Source organism: Periplaneta americana, chromosome 10, assembly GCF_040183065.1.
Source record: "Periplaneta americana isolate PAMFEO1 chromosome 10, P.americana_PAMFEO1_priV1, whole genome shotgun sequence".
Classification (NCBI taxonomy): domain Eukaryota; kingdom Metazoa; phylum Arthropoda; class Insecta; order Blattodea; family Blattidae; genus Periplaneta; species Periplaneta americana.
Genome location: NC_091126.1, coordinates 106,420,965 through 106,448,587, shown reverse-complemented (window position 1 = coordinate 106,448,587; position 27,623 = coordinate 106,420,965). Strand labels below are relative to the sequence as shown.

The 27,623-nt window shown below is 34.4% G+C and overlaps 1 protein-coding gene and 1 long non-coding RNA gene across 4 annotated transcripts in view; one reads left to right on the top strand and one right to left on the bottom strand.

Moving 5' to 3' along the window:
* The window catches only part of LOC138707935 (prolyl 3-hydroxylase 1-like), a 487,774-nt gene that overhangs the window by 42,556 nt on the left and 417,595 nt on the right, over nucleotides 1-27,623 (bottom strand). For all 3 annotated transcript variants that reach the window (XR_011334463.1, XM_069837999.1, XM_069838000.1), the window contains exons 7-8: nucleotides 15,378-15,764; nucleotides 15,199-15,294 (exon numbers count right to left, since the gene is read on the bottom strand). Coding sequence is in view for 2 of the 3 variants with exons in the window: in XM_069837999.1 (XP_069694100.1) it covers nucleotides 15,199-15,294; nucleotides 15,378-15,764 (483 nt within the window). In the remaining variant the exon portion in view is untranslated. The remainder of the gene's footprint in view (nucleotides 1-15,198; nucleotides 15,295-15,377; nucleotides 15,765-27,623) is intronic.
* On the top strand, nucleotides 124-27,265 carry LOC138707936 (uncharacterized). Its single transcript, XR_011334464.1, has 2 exons — nucleotides 124-1,095; nucleotides 26,984-27,265. It is a non-coding gene; the product is annotated as an uncharacterized lncRNA (long non-coding RNA).

The following is a 27,623-nucleotide window of genomic DNA, read 5'->3' as shown; positions in this document are numbered from 1 at the left end:
TGATGTGAAAGTCGACCATGTCTTTCTTCAGTATCCAGGAGACGTTTTCCGATTTTTTCCGAGTCTTCCTTTCTCATGTGGATTCTCACTTCCTGGAGTCCCTGATTTCCTGTTTCCCGACCAACGTGCAGCTAGGTGAGCACGTGGTCCAGTCATTTTATTATCGTGTGAAATCCATTTAATCCTGTCTTAAATATTTAGTTTTTGTTGGAATTTAAGTAGTTTTATGTGAATTGTGCTGCATAATACACTTTTTTTTATTGGATGTGATATTTTCGTCAAGTTTGTGACATAGGTACGTAGGCATATAAGGTTATGAATTTTGTAAGTTGTTAAAAAACAGGAACTTTTCTGGAGTGTAATGAGTTTTATATGAATTGTGGTACATGTCACAATTTTTATAGTGCAGTGATGTTTTCGTCAAGTTTGTGATATACGTGCATTTACCATTATGAATTCTGTAAATAGTTTACAAAACAAGAACTTCTCTGGACTTTCTGACGAAGAGAAATTAAAAATTAAAAAACTTTGTAGACCATTGCCTGATCTAAATATTGTCCAGACAGTTACTACGGGGAAAAGACAGTTCAAGAGAATTTTTAGGAAGGAAATTTACAATAATGACTGGCTTTGTGGTTGTGAAGTGAAAAACGCACTGTTTTGTTTTCTATGTACTTTGTTTGGTGGGGAACAGTCGTGGACAAGAACGGGCATTACTGATATTAATCATTTAAGTACTAGTATAAAAAAGCACGAGTCCTCAGCTATTCAGTTGAGAAACGTTGTCAGGAGCTGTGAGTTTGCTAGATTTCATTGTAGACAATAATTTAGAAAAATCATTCAATGAATCAACAAAACTTCTAAAGTTGGTGTTGACTGTGCCTATGACGTCAGTGGAAGCAGAAAGGTGTTTTTCTACACTGAACAGAATTAAAACCTTTTTGAGGAACTCTATGTGTCAAGAGAGACTGATGGCATTGGCGATGCTTTCCATCGAGAAGGATCTCACCATGGAGATACCAGACTTCAACCAGCGTGTAATTGACAAATTTGCTGCAATGAAAGAGAGGAGGATGGATTTTCTATTTAGATGAGGTGAGTACAGGATTTATAGATTCATTATCAATAACAATAATTATATTAAAACAAAGTTTTTTTTTTTTACTTTTTCCAATACATATGCAGCATTGGATTAAAATGTTCATGACTATGTACTGATAAAGGTAACTAATCCTACACCCCTCATCACAGAAAGTGCAACACCTGGGCCCAAACTTCACTGGCCGCCACTGCATCATACCCAATTTTGCCGAATTTTGTTTCACATTCTTCTTAAGAATGTCCACGCACACTTCCTTATCCATTAGACCATGAATGAACTGCATATTTCCACCCCCTCTTGCTGACATGCACCTCCTCAACATAATAACAACCCCCATGCTTTATAGTGGGTAGTGTGTCGGCCACATTATTGTCCTCATTGGGTTTTCTACACACTCCGCTGACGTCATCAGAGCCAAATAGATTAACTTTAGTCTCTTCAGGCCAGACAACATTCCAAAGTTCCTGGCCCTTATGCAAGTAGTGTTCTTTTGCGAACTTCAGTATTGCAATTCGGTTCTTTCTACCAACAAATGACCTCTTCCTTATGATTCTACATGGTAACCAAATCTACGAAGTACCTAGCAGACAGTCTCAGTACATACCTTCTTATCAGTAGTTACTTCCAGTGATGACCTCAGTTTTGGAGCACTTACTCTAGGGTTCGATTTTACTTGTCTCACAATGGCTTGTTCCTCTTTTTCACTTAACTTCATTCGTTTCGATTATCTTGGTATATTTCCCACCAAACCTTTATATTTAAATTTATTAACAGTATACTGTACCGTTGTGTGATTTTGTGACTTCGTTTACAAGTTGCCCTATTTTTCTTAAAGAATATCCCTTTGGGGCTAAATTGACAATTGTCTTGAAGTCGGAACTGAGCTCTTTATATTTACTCATCTTGAAGAGCACTACCTGATGGGAAAAAACAAACGAAGCAAACTACGCCTGGTCTGATCCATGGCTGTTTGTACCATGTAGGAAATGAAAACATACTTACTATTACTCAAGTGTATGAATAAAAAAAATGGCTTGTATTTTGGGTTTGAACTGAAATGAATTTAATGGAGGGGGGCACTATGGCCCAGCACTGCGATCTGTTAAGATCTATTGCGCTCTCTGGTGACGCATTCCCAAGCCCACACTGGCTGACCACACTAAGGTTCTGTGTGCCCAGGTTTCGAGCAGGCAACCCCTCTCGTCCCTAGACCAGCACCCTCCATGCATCACCAGCCGGCATTCGGGGAATGCTACGGAATGATAACAAAATGGAGAAATGGTGACAGAATGATGTAAATGCCTAATTTGGGGACAAACAGGAGAACCCCGAGAAAAATCCCAACTGCAACCTAGTCCACCACAAGTGTCACTATGGATTTTTTCAATGAAAAAATCCCAGACCTGACTGGGAATCGAATCTGGGCTGCCTGTGTGATAGTCTGAAGGTCTGACAATTCAGCCACCACAGAGGGCTGTATTTTGGGTTAAAAATACATATTTTGCTATAAATAAAATATTTTAGTTTTGAAGTGCTTTTTGCTTAGGATATTTACACTTGCTATGTCTCTATGTTCAATCCAAAAAATTACAATTTAATAGTTGCAATAACTTATTTAAAAATTCTGTTTTTATAATAGATTTGGCCCATATACTATTTAGCTATAGTAATACATTAACAAATTTTCACTTTTTTATGTGAGACACATAATGCTTTAGTAATGTTTGTAAATTGTATTATGGAATAAGTCGTAAGTGAACTGACAGCTTTGCAAAATAATTGATATTAACAATGAACACAGAATTCCTGGTCAACTAAGAAATTACAACAATGTAATATTTATACTTTTAAAGATTACGTCGTAAGACATTGTTTTGAACTCATTTTGAACAATAAAGATGAAAATGTCACAATAATGTGGCTCATAATTTTACTAAATAACTTATAGTCTTAAAAGTACTAATTAACCAGTACAATATATTGTAACTGTCTTTCGTGACACCATCAAGAATGTTTCAGATCTTCAACCACATTTACTAACACTATAATTACAGATCCAAACTAACATCACAGATAGGAAGATCCAACCAAAACTGTAGTCTAGATGGAGGGAGGATCGGTGAAAGCTCCCATATTAAGTTGGTCTTTCTTTCAAGTGTAATGCCTCTCATCTCTGACCTCTTTGCTGGCTTTTGAATTCCTTTCTTTTGAACTGGAGCAGTAAGAAGATTGAGTTCTGTGAAATGTTCTTCATTGAAAGAGCGTTTATACCTCATTGACTGCTTACCTCTTGTGAATATAAGGTGGATCACTTCATTGAGATAAGGCCGAGGATTTATTTTATTCAATTTGTATTGTGATGTGAAGTCCTTCCAGTCAAAGAATTGCTTTAATTCCATTGCAATTACTGAAACGTTTGAGGAATTTGCTAACTGGACACATTTTGTGAAATCACAAAAGTCATACACTTTTCTCATTTTTTCAGCTACTTTTCCACTGTATGATGATATACATCAGCTGCCATGAAGCTATGACCGGGTTCAAAATATCTGACCTGAAGGCAGTTTAGATTCACTTCCAACAAATTTACAATATAAATGAAGAAACGCATTAATGCTCAGTTTTTATTTTGAGAGGCACAATTATCTAGTCAAAGAGTGATCGCTTCAGCATCCCTTTTATCTAAAATGAAAGAATAAAATGTGGATATAATATCTTCTTTAGTCCTACCAGCAAGATCTTCATGCCAAATAATAGCAACTGGCTTCATCTCTGACTTACTACCACCAAGGGGAGTAAAACTGTCATTGAACGCAGTAATTCTTAGAGTAATTCCTTGAACATTTCACAATGAGGAAGCATTATAACTTTTTGTAGATCAGCCGAGAAGAACAACTTTTCAAGTCCCTTCTCACGACAGCTAAGTTCCATGTCTCTTTGATATTCAATCCTTGCTAGCTTCATTTTTTCATTGTGTGAGATACCTCTGGCATGTGGAACAACAGTTCAACAGCTCGCTTGTAAGTTATCTCCATGTTTGTGCACTTTCTACTGTTCACATTCGTAGCATTCTTCATTTGCAAGCTGAGCGAAAGAAATATTCTTTTTTGCTATTACCTTTCCATACATTTCATAGGAAAACTTAAATCCTTGATGTACTTCTTGAAAATTTTCATACCTGTCCTTTATTGTAATGTCACTGGTAGACACCTTCTCTTTGGTGCATGTTCTCTTCTATAGTGCGAAATAACTGGATTGAAACTCTCAATATGTTCTTCTATTAAACTTCTATCTGTTTTAATTTTGGGTTCATGTTTGCCTCTTCGATGTGGTGGAGGGGTTGTATTACTTTTGCTAATAACGTTTCTCACTACCCTATCATTGTTTTTGTCATATCTTAGAGTAGCCAGAAAAAAAGAATTGCACACTTCCTTGGTTTTACTTTTATTATCATTACTACTACATGATAGTTTGTATGAATAGGTAAAAATTCTTCTGCTATTTGGCCCTGAAGTTTTTCTCTTTGTAGAACTTTTTGCTGTATGTTTGAAAATAAACCACTTTCTGTCCTTAGAAGTCAATGACCAAAATCCATTATTAATTTGTATTTGTTTTTCTCTGCTAATATTCGAAGAACATTTTTTTTAGTCATGTGAATAAAAAGCTTTAATAGTGTGTTTGTGTTTTTCTAATTCTAGTTTAAATTGTTTTCCCTCTTGCAACGGTATTTCAAATAATCTCCTTTTACGAATGCCTCCCTCTTTTTGTAAGACTATTACCATTTTCAGTTGTATTTGCAGTTGTTTCAGTTGTTTGAGCATTTATGTCAGAAGACACATTACTTATTGCCACTTTTTCATTGTCACTATCACTAATTGAGGAATCTTCACTTTCTATAGGTTGATAGTCAGGATCAGTCTGACTGGAACTGCCAGTTTGTTGCTTTTTAGGTGATGCAGCTAGTTTCTTAAGTTTTTCTCCCAGTGTTTTGTCCCGCGCTGCTGCGTCATGGTCTAAGGCATCCTGCCTAGGACTCGCATTATGGAATGCACTGGTTCGAATCCCCATGGAGGAAGAAATTTTCTCATGAAATTTCGGCCAGTGTATGGGACCGGTGCCCATCCAGCATCGTGATGAACTTGGGGAGCTATGATATGTAGCGAAAATCCTGTTTCGCAAACCAGCTATAACGGCTGGGGGTAGTGCTGCTTATGATTAGACTTTTCTCCGAAGCGGTTGTTTGTGCGCTTTCAATCGGAGATCTCCGGTTACCTCCGATTGATGCCGCGCAGGTTGTATATATGCTGCGGCACAGACATACATTTTCCGCTGAGCATTCCTTTAATCCGGGCATGTCAGAAATCAAACTGAATGTGCAGTTTTGTGCGCGGATCGCCGGTCTGTGCGGACTGCATCATTCAAGGGTTGCTCTTACCAGTTCTTAGCTGGAGGAGTGTACAATAATCTATTATGCGCTTCTAGGGATGGATTAACTAGGCATTTGGACATTATAAACACAATTAGCAGAAGGAAAAAAAACACGATTATTATCAGTGTCTATATTTTACAATTGTAATACAAGAAACTTTAGGCTTACTGAGTTATACTTGACAAAGTAGTGGTTTGTAAAGCATAATTTATTAAAATGATTTTTATATAGTATTTGAAGAAAAAGAATATTGCAGTAATTTCGAAACAACAAAAAACGAACACAGTATTTCATTTTACATAGTAGGTACTACCGACTATTCTTTCATTGTTCGTTACGCATTATTATTTATTGGGACCATTGGTACACAAATGTTAAAGAAAATATACTCCCAATTAATTACATGCAGTAGGACATTGTGAAGTTTTTACACTGAAATAATTTTCTTGCTGTATGTCAATATAAATTAACATTTATATTAATAAATTATATAAATTAAGCTTAGAATTTAAATTCACATAGAGTTTATTTAGAAAACGTTGAGAGCAAGTATCGACAAGTTGGAAGCGTTACTGAAAGAAATTAAAAGTATAGTTCACAAGCTGTGAAGTGACGATATTCCATTTTGTGTCAGGTTTAAAGATTTATTAATGTAAGTATATTAGCATACATAATATAGTGACGTGAGACGGAAAATTTGCCATTATATATTTTCCCAGAAAATTTTTCCGCCTTGCAAATACAGTAGTTGCTTACAACCTCAAGAGCCTTAATGTATTTCTCACAATATTCTCATCACTTACCAGCTTATGAAATGAAAGTCGTAAGTCGTCTAATCTTTGATGGCTGTGTTAGTACAGACTCTAAAACAACGCCAATGTCAAGTTCGTTTTGCCGTGAGAGTACTGATTAACTTTACTAATCTGATCTAAACTGTCACAACACTATTACCTTGACATGGGCTGATGAAAACCTTTCATTTTAAAATAATTATTGTTGGCTGAGGAAAACATTATAACAATTATGTTATATTATTCATAATTTCCCTTTTTCGTTATCTGTGAAATTCTCACTTTATTTATAACTCAATCAAGACAGACAAATCAGTACCCGTACTGAAACTGAGTTACTGAAAGAAAAGCTGATATGCTGTTGCAGGTCTGTATAGCCCTGTCTCGTTCCCCTCCAATCCGATTCACTCCCTCCAGGTAGGGGAATAGAAAGTGCACATAGCACAAAGACTACTGCACAATGTGCAGGGTTTTGACATGCCTGTTTTAATCGGATCAGGTAGTGATTGGAGTCCGCTGACGTCCCGCATATCTTTTAAAATACGTGTGTAATTTTTTGTTGTTTATTTTCTCTTTTTTATTTACCTCTCTCTCTCTCTCTCTCTCTCTCTCTCTCTCTCTCTCTCTCTCTCTCTCTCTAGCTTTCTTCACCTCTTCTTTTTTTCTTGTTTTGCTTGAAGTGCTACGTTAGCTGACAGATTTTTTTTTCTAGTTTTGAAATTCATAGTATATGTGGAAAGGCGTATTAGTTTTATGTCATTGATCAAATGAATACCATTAAAATTAACTGAAAACTAACGCAGAAGTAAAGCTTTTCAGTAAATGTAAACATTTATAATTCTCCTGGAAACACTCGTTTATTCACAAAAAGTTTTTGTCAATTATTATTCTAATCGGTTTAGTTTAACGTAAAATATATTAAGGGAGTTTCAGAATGGAACAAAAGAAACGTGTGGTATCAATGGGTTAAAGTTTACTGTCCAAAATAATTTATTAAGATTCTTCACCAGACAGGATTGTGATCATTGTGTTAAAGAGTGTCAATATTTGAACTGTCTCTTCTAAAACACGTCACTCTTCCTCTGTAATAAAAAAAAATATAAGCGGATATCAACTTAAGGATAATTGTACCGTAATTATATTATTACCACATGTTTCTTACATTTGAGAATGAAACTCAATATTTTAATCTAATAACACAAGTTGCCTTTTAAATATTCCATATAAGTTATGTATGATTTTTATTGCCTCGAAAGTTACGTTTTATAGAAATTTCAAGACTTTTTTTCTAGACTGTGGACCTTTGGAACAATAGCACTAAAGCAGTTTAAAAAACTCGTATCAAATGTTTTGCGTAATTTTAAAACTACGAAAACGATTATATCACTAATTAACCGTCAATATGTATATGAATGGTAACAATTTATTTTTGACAGCAAGTACGAGTACCACAACCGCGGCTCTTAATGTTAGCCTAAGCACTTACATACCTACATTTTAAAATTTAGACCTACTCAGAGAATCTATCTAACCTGGTCCATGCCACAGAGATTTCCAAATATGGACCTGTTAGCATCCTAGGAGCGTTTGGCTTTTCTGGCAACACAATCACCAACTCATATTTCATTTCAAGTAAGCGGCTCATCACTGAAGTTTGGAGTTTCATCTCGTAACAATATGCTGGATCAATCTTAGAGGGGCCTTTTTTGTTGAAATTCTTCTGCTTTTCAGTTTTTCATTCGCAATGTTACTCTGTTTGCACACAAAACCACGAAATTATTTATTAGAACTTTTATATATAAATCAAAGTAAACAAGTAAAGAGTTCAAAAGTGTTTTGAACAGTTAAATTTACTTACTTACTTTCTTCAAGTTCGCGATTGTGCGATCGCTTCAAATGGTCTAACAAATTCGAAGTTCCGCCACCCTTAGAGTAAATTCGCCCACAGAGTTCACAGCATGCGACTTTATTATCATCTTCAACTAAATTAAAGAATTTCCATGTGACGGATATACGATTTGGTGCCGTTTTATTCCACTCACAACTACCCTCAGTCTGTACGCGTTGGTCGTCCTTGAGCTCTACGTATTCCAACTTCGCTTCGCTCCAAACCACCGCATCCCTCCATATGTCCCATGTTCCACCTACGATATGAACATGGAGATCACCGGTGGAGAGCTTTATTCGTAATCTCCGATTCTTCTGCTGTAGTAGTCACTCCGATGAACAGCACTAGCTGGGGGAATCAACGTGCTAACCACATTCTGGTTGGATGATCATCCACCTCTGCTTCGGCAAGTGGATGTGAGGCCAGCAGCCAGCTGATTAGTCTTGGCCCTTCATGGGGTATAGCACCATGGATTTACTTCTCCCAGTGTTTTATTAAGTGCAAGACTTACCATAAGTTTACCTCTTGACATATGACTTAACGGTTTTAGCATCTTCACAGGCGAGAACACTGCAGCAAAGAAATGGTGTTAATACCATTGTTGCATCACAGTTAACGATTGCCTTGTTCTTGTTAAACAGTCAGGTTGTCAGCTATCACTGATTTTAAAATAAAATCTACAGGTTAATTTCACTTACCTTATTTGGCTCCATATTCTGAACTGAATTTGTCTGCATTCTACCACATTTGTTTGAAGAAAACTAACAGAATGAGAATTTGCAATGCTGTTACTAAAGCATTGTTTAACAATGCTGCCAATAGAGGGACTAAAAGGGAAGAAAACACCGGAATTATGCAAAGAAACAATTGAATTCACTTTCAAATAAAGAATACATAATAAGACCAACACCAAAGGAAATACTAAGTAAAAAAGTCGTATGTACAATTTATGAGAGCAGAAATGACTTTTATCCTTAGTTTACGACTTCTAACCCTAGCATAGGTGTATTTGAATGTAGATACGTCAAAATATTTAGGTGAAAAAACGTAATTTGGGAAGCAGAGTTGTACAGAGTTGTGTTATCATGTCTACATTCTGTATGAAAGACGTCTTAATGTTCATTTAGCTGTTGACAATATGCACTTTGCAATTTTGTACCAACTTGCGTTGTGCATTACAGGCGGTATGTTCGGTTCAAGTTTGTCGAGTATGGTGAAGTTCGATATTCGTCCATGTTCGCTCTGCAGAAAGAGGCCTGTCATGTTGTTCCAGTGTTATAAAAATATTCGTTGTCTTCCACTCCCACACCTTCATGCTTTAACTGCTAAAGGATTTTAGCACAGATCTTGTGATTAGTTTTTCATATGAAATAAGATGTAGTTTGTAATGTCTTGTTTGTCTCTCTCATATTCGAACACTGTAGGACACTGGTACCAACAACATATAGGTATTTGCACTTTCAAAATAATGCTTTTGTATTATTCATTAGGGTGAAATCGACAGACTTTACTGGTTACAATCAGCAGAACAACTTTTGAGAGCTGTTTGTAATAATTAAGATATACAAATAAATAAATACATTAAATAAATAAAATAATAAAATATTTAGTATAAACTTGTCACAAGTTCATTGCATCCCTCTCCACTACTTGGTCTATATCGAGTGTCAGACATTTATTTCCAACATTCTGAAAATTCATAGAGCAGTGTCCGACACTACCCAAGACATATCTTGATGGCGACACAACTTGCACGTACATTGCTCTCATGCAGTTCAGTTGCTGATGTAGCAACACTGTTCTTACTGGCTGTCTTAGCACGGAAACTAGGTGTCTGAGATCTAGTGTCGAACATTTTATACTGGCTGTCTTAGCACGGAAACTAGGTGTCTGAGATCTAGTGTCGAACATTTTATACTGGCTGTCTTAGCACGGAAACTAGGTGTCTGAGATCTAGTGTCAAACATTTTACTCTCCTGTTAAGACCCAGATTTAGGACAATTCATTACTTCAAACTGCAGTGAAGAACATGGTGAAGATTTGCCGTATTTTTTCGAATACCCACTTCTGAATGGGGGGAAAAGAAAAAAAATAATACAAAAATAAAACTTTCAACAAATGTATTCACGATAAATTAATATCAATTAAAGACAAATACAATTCAGTTAAATATAAGTTTTAAGTAAATTTTATCCTGGAACAGGAAGCATTTCAAATCCATCCTATGCGCACGCACTACATGCATGTCAGTCAGTTGTCTTGCTTAATCGGCAGTTTACAAGATAGCCTGCAATATTAACAGCATGCATCAGTAAATTAACTACCTTTATTTTGTATGATACTACGTGGTTTGTTATAATAAATATTAAACTAGCGCTGAGGTAGTTCCCTTCATACTCTACTTTACACCTTGCATGCATATACGAATCTGTAACAGGTTAGGTTTGATTAGTTTAGGATTTTATTATGCCTTGCATATACGAACAACTGGATCTCCACAAAAAAAAGTCCCTTATAAATCCAAAGATTTTCACTTCCGAAATCACCAGAACTACCTCATTTCACCCTTTTTGAAGCTCTTTTCAACAAGAGGTGATTAGGGTGGCCCTTAGCTATAAATAATTTTCCGAAAGTTAAAATTGTGCTATTCCCACCCCCTTATCTTGTTCCAATCAATAAAAAAATGATTGTGAAAATTTTCAGCTCAATCGGACAACTGCTTGGTGGCTCTCAAACGCTTTGAAGTTGAAACATAGCATACACAATGATTAATTCCATACAAAAGTGGTATACTCTTCGCTATCTCGATCATTTTCTTTTTTCTTCTTATGTGGACATCCTGGCAACCGCAGCAATTGTTTAAAAATATTTTGAATGAAATTTGCCAAAAGTTGATTCGAAAAATTCATTAAATAAAATGAAAAATTAAAAAAAATATTAGATTTTTTTTGTAACACACACAACTTCTAGAAGAGAAACACATTTTTATTTACAATAATAATTTCTATAAAATCAAAACATTATGTAAATGAACGAACACTGAACATTATTTTTTCCTAAGAGAGGATTTAGTAGCAGTTGGGTATTTTTTACGGTCTCTGGTAACAACCTGTAAAACAAATTGTTTCTCAGTTTAATCTTTTGTGAGAATATTATTGTAATCCTGAATGAGTTTGACTCCTCTTTCTGCAACGTCATTCACAACAACTGTCTTCTAAAGTTTTTCAGTTTCACTTTTGTAAACATGATCATCCTTCCAAGTTGAAGGGTCTTTGTCGAGGAAATTGGCGCTGATAGAGAATCTTGTGAAGAAAATTTTAGTACCAGGAGTTACAAAAGACGAAAACTCAATATTTGTAAAGGAAGAAAAATCATTTTGGTGCAGAATGTACCTCTTCAATTGATTTTCGTCTTCTTTCTCATCTTCACCTTCCTCTGCTTTCAGTATAACTTGAGCCATATTTGCTTTAACCACTGTTGGAACACAGCCATCAAATAAGGATAGAGCCATAGTTTCGGGAACTTAGTACGAGAGATGGTTGGAAAATTTATTTGCAGCAGCCTTACTGATTTCTGGATCAATATCCTGATAATTTATCAGTTCACACATGAATACGAAATCATGATAAGGTGCTTTAATTGCTTCTGATGACAGAAACCAGACTCGAACATACCCTACACTCGAGCAAGAAAAATACATAATCTTCTTAAAGAGTTCTTCTCCCTATGAGATAACTGAAATTGATCTTGAGAAAAGTATATCTTGAATGCAAAAATTGCTTTTGCCATCCACCTAGCATGACTTACAGCTCCTAGTACATGAAATGATATCCCATTCTTTGGAATGCTGCCAAGAAAAATCATCGTTAAAAATTCTTATGCTCTTCATTTTTCATCTGTCGCAAAGCAACTAAATGAGCTATGTCAAAGAGATCGTCCATAATTTCCACAAAAAGATCTCTTTTTTTTTTCTTTTTCCTTGTCTGCAGTTCTACTCAAATTTTTCTATAAACCCTTCCATTCATCATAGAGTTTAAATAACTTATAAACACAGTGGTCACTTCTTCTAGTAGGGATTCGTGCTTTTTGCCAAACAGTGAAAACTTCTTGAATCACCAATGCTACACTTTCCTTTGTTGTAAGATTTACAACTCTTACATTGTAGAAGAAAACGCTTAAAACTTGCCGATTCGAAGGTAGTTTGGCTCCGATGATTTGATTGGAGATGTAGTCAACAAGAGAGACATAAAAGTATTTTCGTAACTTGTGTGACGAACTACCTGAAGAGGTTGATACCATTTTACAACTCTAGAAAAAAAACGTCTTGAAAGCCACTTTACACGAGCAGTCAGCAGGTCAGCACAGACAGTTCTGAATCAATAACTGAAAAATTATTCATCAAAGACAAGATCATTTTTAGTCATAAAATAAGTGAATAAAGCACATACAATAATAATAATAATAATAATAATAATAATAATAATAATAATAATGATGATAATAATGATAATAATATTTGCACAGATAGTTTTTTTGTTGATTGGAACAAGATAGAGGGGTGGGAGCTAAACTTTTAGAAAGTTGAAAAATAAGGGCCACCCTAGTGCCCATGCATCATGAATCCATTGAGAATATAATTCGCAGAAACTATACACTTGAACTTGTTTCTAACACAATTATACTGCTAATCCAAATGCTATTTAACTATATTTAGAATTGAAATACCTGCGCAGGAAGATAATGGCTTGTGCTATCATCTTAAGAATAGTGTGGAAGGAAAATTTGGCAATGTTGCCAACTTCATTTCGAATAAACAGTGCACCCGTGTTTTTTACTTTATTCCGGAAAAAAAAAGTGCGCGAGGTATTCGAGAAAATATGATATTTTACAAAAAATAATGTAAATCTTCTTCATGATACACTAAGTAGATTAGCTGTGTGTACTGTAATAGTAGTCAAGACTTGGGGATTTCGTTCCAAATACAAATTTTTTTACATCATTCGAATGACGTTCACATTGACTAATTTTTTATTTAAAATTTACATTAAATTACAAAACTTAATAATCTTCATAACATCAATGCAAATATAAGATGGAAAACACTTTGGCCATCTTGAAGATTGAAATTTTAAGACATAACTTGGACCAAATTTAAGGCTGGAAAAATACGTACACAATAGTAAAAGTAAAAGTTATGTTATGAAACTGTAGTGTGCTCTATTTTTTGTGTGATGTAATTGTTTGTTGTTCATACTTTGATATAATTTGAGAGATTAAAGCGTAACAAATTCGCGAAAATATATATAATTTATTGTAAGGATTATGATAATGAACACTAAGCAAAAATGTAATAGTAATAGTGGTGAGTAGGGCTAAGAATTGTATGCCGTTACATTGCACTTTATGTGCTTCTGACTTAGGTACCGGTACGTAATTGCGTTGGGGTGGGAGATTTCAGTGTGTTTCATTGAGCAGTGAACTTTAGTTGATCGGTTACATTATTATTGAATACTGCTATTCATAACAGGCAACATTCAATGTCTTGTAAAGAAGAATAATAGCAAAATGCCGAGGATGAAATTTGTGACTTAATTTCACATGAGGAAATTTGTAATAATGCTACAGATTTTAAGATAAATAATGCTTGTGTAAAATATTTCAAATATTCCCCCATTGTTTCTGCAGAAGTGGAATGAAGTTTCTCTAGATATAAGGCTCTGTTTTCTAGCAACAGGCAATCATTCTCCTTTGAAAATTTGAAAAGTGGTTTGTTATTCACTGCAACAATATATGAAATAAAAAATTATGTAAAACAAAAACGTAATATAGTATCATATTAATATAGTGAAATAATAAGGCTGACATTTGTCAATGTTATATTAGGTGTATTTTCTACAGACAGAAAATAACATGTAGTCAATGATATTGTCACGAAACTGAATAGTAGAAACACGAAATAGGAAAAAATGTAGCAAACAAGATGAAAAAAATACTGGATAAACATTATGGATATTTAGCTCTATGTAAAATTTGTGACTTAATTTCAAACGAGGAAATTTGAAGGGTACACGGGAATAACGATCAAGGTCCATTTTAGAAAGTTTCGAGAAAAACGAAATTTAAAGTTTAACCACTTAATACTTTGTTATGTGTGTATTTAATAGAAATTGAAGTAATGGAATGTCAAGAACAATGATTTCTTATTACTAGCTATACCATATGATAGTACTTCTTTTCCACTATAAGATAGCATTATTAACTCAATTTCGATTTTTGATGGACCTTGATCGTTTTTCCCGTGTACCCTTCATTTATTAATAATGATACAGATTTTGAGATAGATAATGCTTATGTAAAATATTTCAAATATGTCCTTATTGTTTCTGCAGAAGTGAAACGAAGTTTTTCTAGATGTAAGGCTGTGTTTTCTAGCAACAGATAATCATTCTCATTTGAAAATCGAAAATGTGGTTTATTGTTCACTGCAACAATATATGAAATGAAAAATTATGTAAAACAAAAACGTAATACACCATCATTTTAACATAGAGAAATAAAAAGGCTGATAGTTGTCAATGTTATATTAGGTGTATTTTCTACAGACAGAAAATAAAATGTCTTTAAAATAGTGCAATTTTTCTTTAACAAAGAAAATCACGTCTTTAAATGTTTCTTTAGCAGATAGTTGTGGTTCGAAGTCAAAAGAGTGGCCTTCAACCACCCAAATGCTAAGGAGTAACTTACTGTGATGATAAGCAGGAGTTCAAATGAATGAAAGACATTGCGTTAACTCACCCCAACTCTGAGACATACTCAAAGTCAGAGGTGCACGAAGTGCACTGGTAGTATAACAGTGGTGGTAGTGGTGGTGGTGGTGGTGGTGGGTGTGGTGGGGTTGGGGGCGACTATCCTCACATGTAAGAAAATAAGAATATATATAAAGATGGTCAGTGTACAAAGAGTCCTCTTCAGGCAAAGTTACTCTTACCAATGCTGCTCTTCCCAACGAGACTCCTTCAAACCTCTCAAAATTGGTATGTGGTGACTTGTTGTCACTGTATCCATCTCCCTGCACAGCTGCAATCTGAATTTAATAGCATAAGACAAAATTATTGTAACTCAATAGGATATAATTTGAAACAAGGTGCACAAAAACACAAGACATACCTGGGCTAGTTCCATCAATTTGTTGCAATCACTACTATTAGCAAAACCTTCAGCCACAAATCTGTATTTCCCATGAAGATTTTTCTCTCCCATGACGGCTGTAATATTCCTTGCTGCAGCCCTCTGCATTTGCTCCACAGCACGCTTCTTCCTTTTCCTAATATCATCTTGCATCTTTTTCTCATCTGGGTTTTTAGCACCTCTGTTGTAATCATTTTTCTCTTTACGAATTTTCTTGTATTTTTTTACTTTTTCTTCTGTATTGAGTTTAGTATTTGTTTCATATTTTGGCCATTCGAACTTTACTACTGGTGGTGGAAATAGTTGTAATTTTGATATAGCAGCTATAATGAAATTATCTTTTGGCTTTGCAACAGAAGATTTTTTCTGAAATTTGAGAAATATCCTCAGTATAGCCACAATTTAAATGTTATCATCAGAGTTAAACTATTAATATTTATTTGCTACATGTAAAGTAAGCTAGTGTTTCTTCGTGCCTTTTTCATAAAGTAGGTATTTGAATCTAGAAGTAGTGAATAGGAGGTTCTTAATATAATGGCAGATATAAGTTAGCAATTTGGAGTTCATTCTTAGGACTGCTGTGCCACAATGCAAATTCCAACCAGAATTTTAACGCATTGGCCATCATATCTACCTTCAGAGAGCTACAATTATTTATGCGACAGTGTAAGAATAAATGTGAAATCCAGGCACCATCATATCAGTATCTACTGAATTCAAAGTAACAAAAATAATGTGTTTGCAAGTATGAAACAGTACACAATTTATTGTTTAAACCTATTACCTATTATTGGAGAAAAATTCGTTCTGGCACCGAGAATCGAACCCAGGACCTCTCAGTTCTGCGCTCTGAGTGCTCTTTCCATCTGAGCTATACCGGGACCTGATGCACAGCACCGGCCGAACTCTCCTACTTTTGTATCATTGTTTAAACTTTCTGTAGGTGAATGCAACTGACAACTGACAAGGAAAGCTCACCAGTGACAATGGATTTTCACGATTGTTTCCCCATAAGTTCCATTTGCAATAAAAAAACCTCCCCATAAATTTCTACATCCGGAAAGGGTCTAGTTTTCGAGATATGACTGTACAAACTCTTCAATCGGAGGTAATGCAAACAGTACTATGTGCTAGAGATATTAGGCAATAAATCTCATCTAGCTGCATACTGTACTGTCAAAATCTCCTTAAATAATGTGAGTTGTGAAAATTACATATCAGATGATATAATATTCATGAAATTGACTATAGAATAGTCTATAAAGAAATGATAAGGAAATGTAAGCATACCAGAAATTACTCACTGTACTGGAAATCGTTGTAAAAATGCTCAAAACACAGTGAACTTTGCTCCACGAACATTTCAGAAAAGTAAGTTTCTCACAGTCAGCATTAGAGCAGTTCTGTTGCCTACATGAACGTGAAAACAAAATTCTACAGCCATAAGTTATTTAAACATATTCATATATGTAGGAGATGAAAACTGATTATGTGTTAAGGACTGCAATTTTATCACATTATCTCTCTGACTCAATATAATATTTGTGACAAGTAACAAAACATTATCAGAGAACATCCGAATGAAATTTTTCCAAGGCCTAAAGCCATAAACATCAAGAGGCTGAACAATTGGACTTGTGTGCTTTGGAATTGTTAACACTTCCACTGTTTTACCTTCTGGAGCTATTCTTTCTATAGCCTGTTTACCTCAATAACTGGTCCACTAGTATATATATATATATATATATATATATATATATATATATATATAACGCTATAATCACTGACAGATGGAAAGAATAATTCTTGTAACAAATTGGAGAGTTGATTTTTCATAAGCTTCCCTGATTTTGAGGTCGATGCATAAACTTTTGACCCTTAAACATTTTTTTCTTCACAATGGCAAAGGAGATATGAGAGATATGGAGAAGAACGTCAAGAGATTATTTTTAAAAATCATATCTCGAATGCTAGGCCTTTTCCGGATGCAGAAATTTATACGGATATTTATTTCAAATGGAACATATGGGGGAAAAATCATTGTGAAAATCCATTATTAATTGGTGAACCTTCCTTGTGAGTATGGTAATTTTAAAGATAACCTCTTATGAAGGTTAACATGCTGATGACTTTAAAGAAATGCCTCGATATTCAGAGGAAAGACTGATTAAAATGAAACAGAATCATTTATTTGTATTTACAGCTCGTTTGGAATGACATGATGCTTAGATTACCAAAGAAGGGAGGTTAGGAAGAAAAATTGTATTGGCCAAAGCAGGTCAGAGAAAGTCTCGTTGCTTGGACACAAATGATGATACAGAGACCAGCTAGCCGAATTTAATGAGTATTACTTTTAACCTATTTACTAAAATTTTCGATATTTAGTCATTGGCTGTTTCTTCAGTAATGCCTTGTCTTCCTTTGTCAACAGTTCTGTCAGGAGTATTCAAAGTGAGATTATGGAAACAAGTCTTGAGCTATTTAGGAAAATTTTCAATTGTTCCAACAGATTAGAAAAATTTATTTAACAAAACCTTACCCTCTAATTTGGTATGTTCATGCAGTTTGGCCGAAAATACTACAGCAGGTCAGTAGAAATAATAGAATTCAGAATTTTTTAATTGTTGTTGTACCCTTAAAAATATGACCTTAGTCTAAATGTATGGGTATAAAATTATATGGCTTCATTTCGGCACTTGTATTTCTCCAAAAAAATTAGGTTTCATTTGTACTGTTTGCGTAATTTTTATCCATAAAACGACCAAAAACTTCACAATTTCATGTTACAATATGATTAATTAATATATTGTAAAATTATTTTTTTTCACTGTTCAACTTTGAAATATTTCCTTTTCACATAAATTTTCCCATATCCATTCCACACACTATCTGAAGAAAGACTGACAAATTTTCACCCCAACCAGCAATTATCAGAATGCTGATAATTTACTACAGCAAATCGAACATACAATTTTGAAGGAAATGTACACCACATCCATTAAAAACAGAGAAATCAATCAAAAGCAATAACACGCTATGACATCATGGAACCCAGGAGTAACATTTTTGTCACCAAGACCCAAAGTCAATTAGGCGATCAATTTGCGAGACTTATGAGTATATTTTAAAGTCAAACAGTGATAATGTAATAATACTGTATAAATATGGTAGAAACTAATTACATTTACAACGATGTGATTAGTACCTCACACACACAAAAAAAAAAAACATTATTCTAATGTATCTTCATGCCTTAATTTCGAAAGAGAAATCAGTTTTGCGAGATCACTTAAAGTTTCGGAGAAAATCGATTATGAACAGTTTGTCCTCAGTGCGCTGAACCATGTGTTTTTCACATTTTGCAAATACCTTCTGAAAACATAATATATATTTCATATCTGCTTTTATGGCGTTTTGGAATACAGAGTGGCAATAGTTACATACAATATGTAGTTTCAATAATATTTTTGTGTTTGTAAGGTATGGTTTTTTGGTGCTCTGTGCTTTTCATATACCAATATTGTAGAATTTGTCCCTTTGAACTGGGTGTTTAATTGTGTTCATATGATAGAGTTATTTCAATACTGGTAATTTGTGCATGTACAGCTTAGGATATAAAAACTTGCCACTGTCTTGTACTTCGGCCCACTTTGTTTCCAGTGGGGTTTATTATAATGATGTAATAGGCTAATGAAAGAACTATAATTGCTCTTTCTTCATTGATTCGTCAAGTTACGTTCAAAGGCAGCGTTGGTTCATAATGGTAACTTGTGAACTTCTGCATCTATTGCTTATACTGCTGGTATGAAAAAACGTACAAGAGTATGAATTTACTTTTAAAAGCTGTAAACTAGCCAAAATATCAGTGGCAAATCTGTGAAGATCATAAAGTAATAGGGATACTACTAGGAATGGAAAATGCTTTCACCAAATTTTTCTACTTTCCATCAAATGGAATACTGGAGCTAAGCAGAAACATAACAAGAGAGAGAGAGAAAGAGAATGTCTGCAAGGTATGCTTGCGTACGAGGGGAAATGAGTGTCAAATATGAACCATTAGTTAAGAAAGACGATATTTTGCTACCGTCACTCCACATTAAATTAGGCTTAATGACAAACTTTGTAAGACATTAAACAGGGAGGTAGCAATTCAGAATATATGAAACAAAAAAATAATGTAAAACAGATTAGTTGAAGATCTGCTATTAGACAATGAGAAAGTAGCATGAATGGTATTAAAGACTATGCAGTAATTTTCTAGGAAGTAATAAGGGCTGAAAACTGCAAAGAACTGATTGAGGACATGCTACACATATGGGCAGAGGGGGATGAATATGAAGACGTATTCACCAGGAAATTGCTGTCATGTAAAAACGAAACAGAGGATAGTACACACCTAGTATGTTAGTCAACTTTGTTGGCAGCTAATTAAGGACGTTCCTGATGTGAGCTACAAGTGGAAATATTCTAGAATTAAAAAAAAAAAATGGGAATAAAATCGAGCTTTTTTTTTATATTTTTACATTGCAACCATAAAACTTTTAATTACAGACCTTTCTAACTGCAATTTTTTTAATTCTGTACACTAATTTTATAATAAATTTGACCTTTATGAAGGTCTGTATCATAGGCAATGATATTTAACGATGAAAGAGTAATGGAACGTGCATCAGCATGTAGAGCTGAAAACCCGGGTTCAAATCCCAGCGCCGGAGAGAATTTTTCTCCGTTCCATTACTCTTTCATCGTATGATGACGCAGAATATCTGCATGGAAATATCATATGTACTTCGGTACATTAAAATAATATATATGATATGCGTAAATCACTTCGTGATTTAAGACGGCGCTTATTCCGTCGGATCCCGGCCAACTAGTCACTCATATCGAGTGCACCTCAGCACATGTGTGGACTTCGGTCCTGTGTTCATAGACATCTATGATGTAGTGCAGAGGGCGGCCACTAGAGGGAACCCAAGAGTTGGAGCTTAATCCGAGACGATTCTAACCGGCGTCGGGGTTGTATCCGGTGTGGCTTAGTGGATAAAGCATCAGCACGTAGAGCTGAAAACCCGGGTTCAAATCCCGGCGCCGGAGAGAATTTTTCTCCGTTCCATTACTCTTTCATCGTATGATGACGCAGAATATCTGCATGGAAATATCATATGTACTTCGGTACATTAAAATAATATAAATGATATTTAAACTATTTCCATTTCCTGTATTTTTGTAACAAATTTCCCGAAAAAATCGGTACGTGATTCAGCACAGGACAATTGTAAAATATATCTGTTTTCATTTAATTACAAGCAAGAAGTTGAAATTTCTTGTTTATTATTATTATTATTATTATTATTTCGGTCGTCACCCATCATGCTCTTCGGTTGTATGTGCGTGTAGCTCCCAGAACTTTCAGCATACAGCAGTTGTATTGAAGTATAGCCTAGTAAAGACGTCTGTCTTTTACACAATTTGCCTTTCTTTGGAAGGTAAAAATTTCTGAAATGTGTTGAACCTTGCTGTCTTCGTTATCATCTTGATTGCTTGGATGTTGAAGAAGCTGAGTATGATATCTTCATGCAAAGTGGTAGTTCAACTATAAGTGCCAGAAGTGTATGAGTGCTCTTAAATCAACATAGGGGGACACACCAGTGCGTGCTATTCATCCAGGAGAGAAGATGAGATCTTTATGTGAGCTGATATATAATCATTTAGCTCCTTTATTGAATGATGCTCTTGCAGTTCAAATAGGAACAGTCAGACTAAATAGTGTATCTCTAATGGACATGGTTAACGACATTTTGATCTATGTCAAGAATTTATAGAAAGACTTTAACGAACTGAAAAATGAACATTTTTCCTTAAAAGAACAAATATCAGAATTGTTATAAAAGGACTGCTGCCCTCTAAATCCTTTCAAAATATTTCTTTTAACGGTCAACAGTCTGTTCAAGCTAATGACCCCAAGAAGTCTTACAGCAAGATTGTCTCGGAAAACTTAGCTGCTGACAATGCAAATACTTTGCATTCTGTTGTCTCAGCAACTGGTAAACCAGTGCGTGTGCCTCCTATTACAGTGAAACATAATGCGAATCAGGAAATGAATGAGGTCAATGCTACTAATCTTCCCATTGACATCGAAGGCTTGCAATTAGCTTCTTGTAAGAAATTTAAAAAAAGAGAACCCAATGTTGAACCAATTCTACTAGCAACATTGAAATGGTCCCTGAGCGAATCAGAACTAAATCTCTGTTTGTTTCGAGATTCGGTTCCAAAGTTAGCTCTAACAATATAGTGGACTCTTAAAAATCAATTAGTACTTAGGTCTCTCTTGGTAACTAAACTCAAAACCAAATTTCAAACCTATTCTTCCTTCTATGTAGCTGTGCATGAGAGGGATTTAGATTTGATAAATAATCCTGAAGTTTGTCCTGCTGGTTGCCTAATTGTACTATTTTTTGGGAAACTCAAACTGAACAGCATTTCTCGCATTCTACGAATTCAGATTCAGTTGATTCAAGGGGAAATGCCTCTGAGTCTTCCCTGCTATCACTTAACTATTAATCTGCAATTCCAGTAATCATCTTGAGATTTTTTATCAGAATATTCGTGGACTTAATACGAAATGTGATGAAATTTTCTAAAATATAGCAAGTAATAATGATATCATTATCTGTCTCACTGAAACATGGTTATCCGAATCTGTTGTTAATGCAAATTTGTTTCCTAATAATTATACTGTTTTTTGTGCTGATAGGGTGTTTGAAGATACAAACAAAGTAAAAGGTGGGGTGTCTTAACGGTTATTAGTAGGGCCCGGATATATATGCACTGAAAACACCTAAAATATGCATGCAAATATGCACTAAAAATGTTGAAAAATGCACTAAAAACAAAACAATATGCACTAACCAAATCTTTCAACTGTACTGTGGTTGGTTTTTTCCAACACTTTGCATGAAAGTATGTGAGGTTTGCTGGCTTCTTTTGGACGTAATTTACCCACTATGAAGTTCGCTATGTATCTGCCACACGAATCTGTTGATTCATCAACCAAAATCCATATGCAGTTCCCTTCTATGTCAGACCATATTGAATCTAGGATAGAAGCATGTAGCGTAAGTAAATAATTTTTCCTAAGAGTGGATTCATCTGGTGTCCTCTGATTAAGACAATAGTTTTGAAGAAATGATCGCAGATGTGGATTATTTAATTTATGCAGCCGAATGTTCTGCATACAAAAGCTTTACAAAAGTCAGCGGAAAATGTACTAACTTCAGACCGTGATTTCGCCTGAGTTAAAAGTACCTGTTGCGTGTTCTTACCCTTTTGTTTTGACCAGAGATGTGCAATTGTTTTCGAATGCTGTTCTAGTTAAAACTTTTTCTCGCATTTCACAGTCTTCTCACATACTTGACAATACACTACATCACCGTCACTTGAATAGTCACTATTGCCTGAAAGGCACTGTTTAATTAAAAAGGATTTAGTGGAGTTATCTTTAGGCATTTTTAGTTTAATCTGACAGAACACCGCATAAACTATTAGTAGATGAAAAACAAGTCAGCAGATGAACACCTGCAGTCCTGTCGACACAAACTTTGAGATGATACTGCATTGAGAAAGGAATGTAAGAAATTCCTTCTGTGAAAAAGGTCTGCAACGTCCATCTATCTGCATGTATTGTGAGACTGGAAGTATGGTCCCGTTAACATTTCACTTGAAATAGGAAGGCTATTGTAGTGCCAAGGGATGTCCGACATACAAATTCATTACGGTACTAGATTTACAGTTCGTTCAGAAATGTCAGATAATTGATCATACATAAACTAAATAAATGCCGAAACATGCACTAACCCTCAAAATATGCATTTGCATATGCGCATATGCTTTTTCGAAAAATTCGCGGGTGCTCGTGTAAAGGGGGTTAAGTCAAATTGCAAGGTATGTAAACTTCTCTCCTTTGGTACTGAACAAAACCCCTTTGTCACAAAATATGGTGGACTGTAACTGCATCATAGATGGAAGAATGACTTAACCCCTTTAGCACAAGAGAAAAGTAATTGTGGATAGTTCAAATCTGTACTTATTCCAGTTTAGCCAAATCAACTTAACCCCCTTTACACGAGCAACCGCGAATTCGGGCCCTAGCTATTAGTAACCAGATACCTTTCACACGGCGGAGATATGATATAGAATTCATTAATGAATGCATTTGGATTGAAATTAAAATGTCTGATGGTTTTAATCTGCTAATTGTAAATCATTATTTCCCCACCAAATACAGATCATAAACATTTAAAGTCTTATCTAAATTTTATTGAAAACAATCTTGATACCCACAACTTTAGAATTGTTATCCTCGGGAATTTCAATGCTCCTGGCATGGCTTGGTCATCTGGTTGCATTCTTAATGATATTCATTATTATGCTAAAATTAAGTCTTCTATGACTAAACCAAATTAATCTTACGACAAATAGTAAAATTGTTCTCAAACTTGTTTTTACAAATGTCTATAACTGTTCAGTTAATCTTGGTTAAACCAAGATGATTTAGACCTCTATAAGTTTAATAATTTTACTCTTTTATCAAAATTCTGTAGGAAAAAAAAAGTTATGTTTTATTTAACGACGCTCGCAACTGCAGAGGTTATATCAGCGTCGCCGGATGTGCCGGAATTTTGTCCCGCAGGAGTTCTTTTACATGCCAGTAAATCTACTGACATGAGCCTGTCGCATTTAAGCACACTTAAATGCCATCGACCTGGCCCGGGATCGAACCCGCAACCTTGGGCATAGAAGGCCAGTGCTATACCAACTTGCCAACCAGGTCGACTTCTGTAGGAAAAACAAAAAACATGGAGGCTCATTTATATTTGTAAAAACAAGTATAGAAGCAATACCATTTACATTATTTGACCATCTTAATGTTGAAGAACATTTTGAAGCTAGCATGGTGGAATTTCCCCAGTTGAAACGAATTATAATCTGTATATATAGGACTCCCAGCAGTAATATCCAGATCCTTATTGATAAATTGGATATAATAATTCATACTTTGCGAAATAGAAACAAAAATATTATAATTTTGGGTGATATAAATGTAGATTTTTTAAATAATAATAATATTACTTCGAAATTACAACTAGTATTAAACACACATGGCTTAGAGGCAATAGTAAATGTCCCAACAAGAATAGGAAGCAGCAGTCAGTCAACAGTTGATCAAATCATACTAAACAAGGATTTGTGGAACTACAATTTTAATGTAATAACAACTGGGTTCTCTGATCATGATGCTCAAATCTTGCAGTTACATCTAGAAGATAGGAATAAAAATAACTGTAACAGTTCTGCTGTATACAAGAAAGTAAGATCCTTTAAGGAAGAAAATATTCAGTATCTAAATCATCTACTTGAGAAAGAATCTTGGAACTCCATATTCAAACAAACATCAGTAAATCTTGCATATGATGAATTCTTTAAAACATTCAATTATTATTATGAGACAGCTTTGCCTGAAATTAATATCAAATTTACAGGGAATACAAAAAACTGGGTCACTACAGGGATAAGGGAATCCGGAAAAAGACTAAGATTTCTTAACAAAATATTAAAAGGGGGGAATGTCTCAAAAACGTTTAAAGATTATTATTATCATTACAAGAAAATTTATAATAAAGTAATATGTCAAGCCAAAAAAATGCACAATGATAAATTTATAAATTCAGCTGGGGACAAGTCAAAGGCTATGTGGAAAGTTATTAAAGATGAACTGGGACAAAATAGTAATGATATAAACAATATCAAACTAAAATGTGATGGTGGAGAAATATGTGACCCCAATAAAATAGCAAACATATTTAACGATTATTATGTAGGTATCGCAGAAACTATACTGGGTAACAGTACACAGATTAAAAACAATAATATAACAAAACACAAGGATAATTGTAATAGCATATTCCTAAATCCTACTAATGAAACAGAAATTACGGAAATTATTAAACAATTTGGGAATAAAAGATCAGCTGGCATCGATGGGATTCGAGATTTTATTATCAAAAAATGTTTTCTAAATATAGTTACTCCTGTAACTTTCATAGTAAATCTTTCACTGTCAACAGGCCAATTCCCAGACAGTTTAAAGATGGCAAAAGTGAAACCCTTATATAAAAAAGGACAACAGACGGAAGTTCAAAATTATAGACCAATCTCCTTACTCTCTGTTTTTTTCTAAGATAATTGAAAAGGTTATGCACAAAAGGCTTGTATCATTTTTAACCCAACATAATATAATTGTTGAAAACCAACATGGATTTTGTAAGGGTAAATCAACTAATACGGCAACTATAAACTTTTTAAAAAGAGTATATGAATCTATTGACAACAAAGAAATAGGAATAGGATTATTATTAGATCTCTCAAAAGCATTTGATCTAGTGAATCACATTATTTTGTTGGAAAAATTAAAAACTATTGGAATTAGAGGCTTTGCACACAGTTGGTTTACTTCCTACCTGGAAAACCGTCAACAAAGAACAGAGATCACTTGTAAAGAAAATGGTAAAATAATAAATAATCTGTCTGAAAAAAAACGCATAGGGTATGGTGTTCCACAGGGCTCAATTCTTGGACCAATTCTCTTTTTGATTTATATAAACGATTTAGAGTCATACATCAGTCATGGAGAACCAACTTTCTTTGCAGATGATACCAGTATCTTTTTATCAGGAAAAGATGTCAATACAATGCGTTGTCTTATAGAAAAGACAATAAATCAACTAGTGGAATGGTTTGAGAGAAACAGACTGGTAATCAATAAGTCGAAAACCATAGCCATTTCTTTTCATCATTCACAAAATAATAATTCTGAGTGGCCGGTCATAGAGTATCAAAATGAAGCAATTCAGTATTCTAACAATACAAAATTTCTTTGGTATATGGCTAGATGAACATTTAAAATGGTCCGTACACCTTGAAGAACTAGGGAAAAAATTAAGTAAAATTTGCTTTGCCTTGCGATTACTAATAAGAGCATTATCTATTGAATCTGCTTGCACATTGTACTTTGCAAGCTTTCACTCTATCCTAACGTATGGTATAATCTTTTGGGGTAATTCACCCAATGCAATACAAATATTTAAACTACAAAAGAGAGCTATTAGTGCCATAGTTCAAGTGTCTCAAACTACCAGCTGCAGACCATTCTTCAAAAAATTACATATCTTGCCATTACCCTGTATTTATATTTATGAAACCTTACATTTTATCAAATATAATTTGCATAGTTTTCCTACAAATTCAGACACACACCAGTACAATACAAGAAATAAAGATAATATTTTTATTGAAAGTTTTAACACAACTCTATATAAAAACAGTTTCATTCATGCTGGTCTTCTTATGTACAATAGCCTACCAAATTATCTTAAAGGAATATCTGTGCATCAGAAATTTAAGAAAGCTCTTTATAAAATTTTAATCAAAAACTGCTTTTACAGTATGAATGAATTTGTTGAAAATTGTCATAACTGAATAGAAAGAACGACTTACTTCAAAAAACTTTACTTCCTCTTTTCCAGATCCTGACTACGAGAAGTATGTCTTCTCATGAAAGACGCGATGGTTGAAATTGACTCCTGACTTCAAGAAATACTGCAAACAGGACTTATAGCCGAAATCGACGGACCTGTGGTTTTCTTCAATCAAGTTCCAAGCTTATATATTTGTATTTGTGTTGCATTTAATTATAGTTATTACTTTTATGTATATTATGTAATTAATTATTAGTTTGTAAATATGACATGTCCCATATCATGTATATGATCAGTGGATGTAATAAATGATTATGATTATGCTAATCATTCATTAGTTTTGGAAGATGTTCATCACCCATCTATTTGTATTGATCTAGGAGTTAACTCACAATCACCATTACAGAGACAAAATCAATCTTATTTAAATTATTCTCAAGGTGATTATCACTGTCTTTATTTCACTCTCCACAATTTTGATTGGAATTGTATATATCTTACTACCGATGTCAATGTTGTGACTAATTTTATCTAAAATTGTAAATTATGCTATATTAGCTGTCCCTGTCACGTTTGTGAAAAAAATCGCACTATTCTGAATGGTTTTCAAACAGCCTACATCAACTCATTAAGAAAAAGAACAAAGGATATAGAAATTAAAAAAATATATACATCTGATCACCACTAT